Below are 7536 nucleotides of genomic sequence, written 5' to 3' on the forward strand. Positions count from 1 at the left end.
CCAATCTTCTTGTTATTATTATTATATAATTAGTATTATGATTCATGATTTTGTGGTACTATATGAAACTTTTAGAAATGGTGTCCTAATATATATATATATATATTAATTTATTCTTGTTTTACTTATTAAAAAAAAAATGAAACTTTTAGGGTTGGGCATCGACCTGATCAGGATCGAAATGTTCAATTCTGTTGTCTGACTCAGTGGTGGTCAAAAATCAAAAAAGCTATCTAAGCCAACCCATATCTTAGTGGGTGTCGAACAAGCCGACCCCGACAATGTCGCTTCTAAAGTTGGTGGTTGGTCTAGTAGCCACTGCAAAGATCTAGCGGCCATATGTTGGCGGCTAGGCATAGATCTAGTGGCCACAATGGCTGTTAGAGAGAGAGAGAGCTTAAGAAGGGAGTAAATTTAATCATTTAATTAATACTTTAACATCCCTCTCACGTGTGAGCTCAAATTTCCTTGTAATAGGTGATGCTCAACACGTGAAATATTTAATTGAATAGGGTGAATTGTGGAGTTCGGGGTTCAAGCTCATGACTTCTGGCTCTGATACCATGTTAAATCACCAATTGTCCCAAATTCCACTTCATTTATGGGATGATGCTTTCCTCATAGGCTGCTATTTGATTAATTGCATGCCCGCACCCATACTTCTTAATAAATCTCCATTTGAAACTCTCTTCAACACTCCGCCTGATTACTCTTTTACGTGTCTTTGGTTGTGCATGTTGGCCTAATCTCTGCCTATACTCGTCAAATAAACTTTAATTCGTTGTGTATTTATGGGCTATAGTCAACTACACAATGGCTATAAGTGCTTACACGTTCAATCAGGATAAATTTATTCTTCTCGTGAGATTTATCCTTTTCATACTTTTAAGTGTATATTTAGCAATCTCTCCCCCACGTCTAAGTCCAATACTACACTTGTACACCGTTGCACTCCCTCTCGAATGAAAGCTTTATCAATCTTAGGGGTATCTATTGGATCACTTGTGTGGGTTATGTAGGTTTTATTCTTGTCATGCACCTTTGTAATGATAAAGACTAGTAAGTCCATCGGTCCATATAGTTGTCCACCATCTTTGCTCTGCAAAGGCACCACTATCATCCACTATTTCATAACTACGTACTTTGATGTAATTTGTTAGGGAGATTGACATCTTAGGGAGTCTTCTAATGATTATTATTATGTGAAATTAATCACTCACACTTGTAACATCTATCTAATGTGAAACTTAACATTTTCTATACTCACACGTGTAACCTAATATTATATTATGAAAGATTTGTCTTCGTCATACGTGTGTATAAGTGGGTGTTCATAAAAACTGAGAACTCAACCCATCCATCTGTGCCTGACCAAAATCGACCAAATTTGGTCGGTCTTCAACCAAGTCGATTCTGAGTCATTTTTTAAATTCCAACTAGGCTTGGGTCTAATGTTGGTTTTAGGAGGTCGGAAAACTAACCTAACCTTAGTTTTAATATAATAATAAATAAAATATAAACGAATCTTGAAAATATGAGTAATGCTACATACTATACAAACATCCCATAAATATCCCACGAAGCTAATGTGGCAAGGTTTAGTAGCCATTGGATCAACCCTAGTTATATATAACTATAACTAGGGTTGATCCAATGGCTAATCGACCTTGCCACATCAGCTTTGTGGGACATTTGTGGGATGTACTTAAAATATATATACCTTCTTAAACTTTAACCTAACCCTAAGGTCCCGAAGCCCATTTTTGCCGCTTGAAATGTTCTCGAAACCTTCTCATACACTATGCTCTCTTGCCACTATTTCTCTCACTGGCTCCACTGTTCTCACGATCTTTTTTGTCCACCTTGCTCCATTGTTTTCATCATCGTTTCTCTCCACCATTGCTAGTTGCAACCGTAAGTTTCTCTTAGTTTCTTTCACTTTTTCATCGTCATTTGTCACACTTTCTCTCTATACTTTGTTCACATTTTCTCTCCAATTGACCTCGCAACAAACTACTAATTGAAGCAATCGGTATTGGGTTCGGCTTAGTTTGAACCGAGCATTTAGCTTAGTTTGGACTGTAGTGTCAACTTCCAACCCAGCTATGGTTTGAAGGTCAACAATGCCTTCTTTTGTACCAAAGGGGTCGTGTTACACCCATGTATAAGTTCCAACTAGTTCCATCTATTCTTATGATGCTTCTAGGGTAAAGTTCACATACTCCCCTCAAATTACCACCCAATTGACAATGTCTCCTCCCCCCCCCTAAAAAAAAAAAAAAAAAAAACTTTCAATTGAGACAATGTCTCCTCCAAAGTACAAAAAATTGTCAATGTCCCCACAATGACAAAACACCCTTAATAAAATAAAATTAAAAAAGTAAGACTAAATTAAAAAAAAAAATAGGGTCTTTTTTTCTTGAAGGTTTTTTTTTTTTCCCCAAATTTATTTAAGTATTTTTGTTTAATTGAAAAACATCTAGGGTCATTTTTTGTCTTTTTGTTGGCTTTAGGGGGACATTGTCTAAATTAAAAGTTTGGGGGGACATTGTCAATTGAGTGGTAGTTTGAGGAGAATATATGGACTTTTTCCATGCTTTTGCAACAAAATGTGGCTTAGAATGTTTAAAATGCAAAATTGTGTTGTGCTGAATGTTCAAATTTATGTACAAGACAGTTAGTAAGGGGTAATGTCATAACTCAAGAAAGTGAGTTACATCTGCACTATATCTCAAAATGATTGGTCAAAGTTACAATTCCAGTTCCATGGAATCACTAATAAAGCTAGTTTGTCCTATATTACATCTTCACAATTTGGGTATCACAAGCTCCTCTCAAATGCGTAACACCCTCATTAAGGCGTATTCTAGTATCACATAGCATTGTTACGGTTGACAATGATACTATTTATCATGACTCATACAAACGACAAAAGGACAAAGTCCTCTTACACAAAGAGAATACAAGAGAGCTGAACACCCTAGAGACTTCTACAATCTGAAAAATTTATGAAATCTACCAGATTCATTGAGTCAAAATTAAGAACATGTACAACAACCCAATCCAAAAGAGATCTCAAAAAAGAGGATTTTTGAGAAAGCATTTTTTGGACTCGCATTTCTCAAGGAGGAGTCGATTTCTTTCTTCCCAAATGCTCCACGTTAAGAATTTGGAAAGTTAGGGCAATTTGGAAAGAATTTTGAACTCGCATTTCTCAAGGAGGCGTCACCACTGCTAGAGGAGAGAGAGAGAGCGACAGAGCACACATACCTATATTAAGACTCACAATTATCCCTAACCATTTTTAATATTCTTCCAAATAGTCATCCTGTACGGCCCCCGTTCTTCCTCTGAATGCTAACCCCGTATCTGGATCAATCACCTATCTCCATAAAGAATTTTCCTCTTGCCTGTATCCATAGCCATTTTCCAAGGAGAGCTTTGTTGATCAACGTGAGATTTTTTATACCCAACTCTAAGGACTGGGGAGCAAACAATCTTCCAATTCACCAGGTGCATTTTAGGCTCTCCACCTGGACCATCCCAAAGAAAATGTCTCTGAAGGCACTCCAATCTCCTAGCTATGCACCCTGGAAAAGGGTAGAGGGATAAGAACTATGTAGGAAGACTGTAAAGCGTACTCTTAATGAGATTAAGATGCCCTCCCTTAGATAAGTAGATATTCCAATTGGCCAAACTTTTTTTCCATTTTCTTGACTACCCCGTCCCAAATGACTTTTGATTTAAAAGGATCACTTAGAGGGAGACCCAAGTATTTCAGATGAAGAAAAGAGATGCTACAATTGAGAGTACTAGCCAACTCTTCTTTATGTGGAACTTCCCCTAAGGCGACTAACTCAGACTTTTGGAAATTGACCTTCAATCCCGAAATGACCTCAAAACATAGGGAATGTGACCCAAATTATGAATTTGATCACTGACTGCATTACACATATTAAGTGTATCATCTACAAATAGAAGATGAGATATTTCCAAAGGCGTAGTGTTGAGGTTGTCTACTTGGAATCCTAATTAAAAGAAAAAACCCCAACCATCACTCTAGAAAATATCCTACTAAGAGCGTCCATGACTATCACAAAGAAAAGGGGCAAGAGAAGGTCCCCTTGGCAAATTATAATTGGAGTTTTTTTGGAATTACTTATAAGACTAGTTCCACCTAGTGAACAATCAATGTGGAACTTAGCACTTGTTCATACAATGCGCATGCCCATACAATGCCTTGATAAACCACCCATGACTAGTGTGTTCCATATCTCTGCACCCAATTATGTCAACTTGTCTAGAAAATGAGCAATGGTCAACGGTTAAAGGGTGGCATTTTGTAAATATTGGTTTGTGGTGATAGTCTACATGATCATTTGCCCTTACTTTCAGTTTTGGCCTAAAGGCCTTTCCACATCTTGGTCAGGTATAGATCATAGTCCAGATGCCTTTGCCTGGATGTGATACAAATGATTAAGAAACTTCTAACTGAGTTGGTTTGTCAACTCTTGTTACAATGCTAACTAGAGGGCCAGAGAATTGGATGGAAAATGATAAATAAAGAGTATTGTCGTTTGTCTCATTCTGTAATTTCAAATTGCTCAGGTTGCTTTTCCCTAAGACTTGTTTGGAGGCTATTATACCTTTTGAGTTCATCTTTAGGCTGCAGCATCCATGTTTGACAGACTCAACCATCAAGGTTTGGTAATTTGGATTATTTTTAATCTGTTTGGAACATGAATCTGAATTCGTGATCAATCATTTTTTGATGCATCCTGAGAAAGGTTAATTGTTAATATAAGTTTATCAATTTTCTTTTGGTTCTATCCTGCAAATCTCCTTGAACTTTTTGTTGAGGAGTTTAGTCAACTCTTCTATTATATGATAAGTACATAATACACTGTTAATAATCTTCATTTATTTCAAGGGTGTCCCTCAACTTTTTTCTGTAATTGATTCTTGTGCTGCTCCATTTCTGGTTGCTTGGGCTTTGACATCATTTTTGTATTTGACTCAATAAACCAAAATATTATGTTTCCATTTGGTATTGATGCAGCATGGAGAAGTCTTTGGAGATTGATCAGCTGGAAAATGACATAAAAGTAGCTAATGTCAAGAGCAAACAATCTCAAGAAGTCAGTTCTTTTGCTTTATCCTCTGGTTCATATTTATGGTTGAAAGACGAACTAGCTAGCTTAACTTTGTTTTTTCTCCTTAAGATGTTGAAGTCGAATTTGGAGATGCCCTCTGAAGAACATAATCATGCTTGCGACGATGTGCAAATGCTTAAGGAGCTTAATTTTCTCAAAAAAGAACGAGAAGAATTATTGATTCGCATTAGAGAGTTGGATACAAGATCAGAACTTTCAAATGACTTCCAGGTTTCATCCAAATGCATTTTTTGCAGAAGAAAATTATATCTAAAATGAGTAGATAACAATTATCCCTTGCAACTAAGAAACGATTATCAGTTTGTGAGAATTTGTGGATATTTAATGGATTGATACCTATACTTCTTTGGCAGAATCTTAAAGACCAACTTCTCTCTATGACAAAGGAAAGGGATAAATTGATGATTCAGATAGAAGAGCAGCAGAACCATGTTGTTGAAGTGAAATTCGTCAAAAAGCATTGCAATGACATGGTAGGTTGTTCAAAAAATTTCTTCTTATTTGTAGTCTGTCTGGGAATAATCTTATATTATGATGGGTATAGCACCAGTTATCTGAGGCAAAAATCCAAATGGAGGAACTGACTAGGAAAATTTCCAGCATGGAAGTCAAGATGCACAATGTAAGTGTCTCCATACTTAACATTTTTAGCCTGCTAGCATATCATTACGAAGGTAAACAATGAACACCGTAACCCAGTGGATTTTTACCAACAAAGTTGGGTTCTGCAAGGGTTAATCTGATAAGATGATCTTTAGCAATTTTTCTTGAATCGGACGCACTAGAAAGTTTAACTCGTGTACCTGCACTTGACACACTAAGACATGCTATTGCACCGAACATTGGCTTGTAGCTTTTCATTAGAAATGAAAATGTTCTTCAAATATAAAAATTACATTCTACCCCTTGTAGTTAGATTGTAACGCAAAACTTCGTTGAAATTTGGTCTGACACTTTCCCTGCCTTTGGTTAAGATTAAGCTAAAAAACAACCAACATACGAGGTGCACATGACCTTATAGCAAATAATATAATGCCACGTCACTGATTGTGTTATACCATCCCTCGTAAATATTAATTCTAGTTTTTATTTTTCATTTTTATAGAGGAGAAAAGGAAGAAAGATTGTATGGAAGATGGTGTTAAAATAATTAGTGATATGGCATTCTCTGATTGGTTATTAGGTCATCTACACCTCACATGTTGGATTTTTAAGTTTAGTTTAGTCCGCACCATAGGGAGGTTGAGTGTCACAAACCAAACCCTCAGGAGGTTTTATGTTGTACGGTGCAACCACGAGAGGGTAAAACATATTTTCCTCTAAAATATATTAGGAACCAAACATTAAGGTTAAAATGTTTTTCTTTCTTTCTTTTTATGAGATTTGTCAAAAGTCTCTGATAGATCTGTTATTTGTTGTATTTATGTGCTTGCACTAAAGGATTGACTATAATGGCATCATTTTCATGTAAAAGTTAAAGCTTCTTCATTATCGTTTGAATCTTATTGAACGTTGTGACTTCTGTTGAGTCTTTTTATTTTTATTTTCTGACGGCAGGTCCGACATGAAACCAATTTTAATTATAAAAAAATAAAAATTAAAAAAAAAAAAAAACTTTTTAATGCTTATTGTCAAATAGGAATTCCCAAAATTTTCTCCATATTTTCCATTTCTTTATGCCCTATTAGAAGAAATATCCCGGTGTGTATTCTTTTACAATTTATACTTAAACAGGATGAAGTTGACAACAAGAGGGAAATGGCCAAGCAGAGGATGAGACTCCGTGGGACGCAAGCAAAGTTAGATGCCTTCCGTAGTAGATACAGGGAATCAGTGGAGGAGTCGGATCTCATGAACAAGAGATATGAGGAGGCAGCAGGAAAGCTCAAGGACCGGTTGGCTTCCAAAGGAATTGAGGTCCTCAACCTCAAGAAGCAGCTCGCTGCTGCTATGGGGCAATAAATGGAATTTCTCCATGCAATTAAATTATCCAACTAGTTTTCTTTTCCAGCAAATTCTTCAATTAGCAAGCATTGTAAATATTTGGTGGGTGATACTATCGGAACCTCAATGTAAATGTCAATGCCAACCTGTACAAAACTCAAACAAACACCAATACCATGCTGCTGCCCTCACTAAACGTGCAAATTTTTTTTTTAAGCAATTTTGCCTGTCACATAATAGAGACCAGCTACTCTCTAGTTGATTTGTCATTTTACATTTTTTTGAACAGGTTTGCCCTTCACTTAAAAGAGATTAGCTCCTCTCCAATTAAAATCAACTAGGGATCTCGGGATCTCAGTTTACGACTCTCGAGATCATGAGACCTCATAAATGAGGAAACCAACTCATAAGAGTCCAT

General features: G+C 36.4%; 1 protein-coding gene across 1 annotated transcript in view; it reads left to right on the forward strand.

Annotated features, from left to right (window-relative positions):
- LOC132187912 (kinesin-like protein KIN-7O) overlaps positions 1 to 7334 on the forward strand; it is a 29691-nt gene extending 22357 nt beyond the window's left edge. The window contains 7 exon segments of the mRNA XM_088517583.1: positions 4396 to 4463; positions 4609 to 4707; positions 5060 to 5138; positions 5223 to 5384; positions 5528 to 5647; positions 5725 to 5796; positions 6909 to 7334. Of these exon segments, the coding sequence (XP_088373709.1) occupies positions 4396 to 4463; positions 4609 to 4707; positions 5060 to 5138; positions 5223 to 5384; positions 5528 to 5647; positions 5725 to 5796; positions 6909 to 7136 (828 nt within the window). The 3' untranslated portion in view covers positions 7137 to 7334.
- Positions 7335 to 7536: the final 202 nt, after the last annotated feature.

Source organism: Corylus avellana, chromosome 6, assembly GCF_965113065.1.
Source record: "Corylus avellana chromosome 6, dhCorAvel1.hap1.2, whole genome shotgun sequence".
Classification (NCBI taxonomy): Eukaryota; Viridiplantae; Streptophyta; class Magnoliopsida; order Fagales; family Betulaceae; genus Corylus; species Corylus avellana.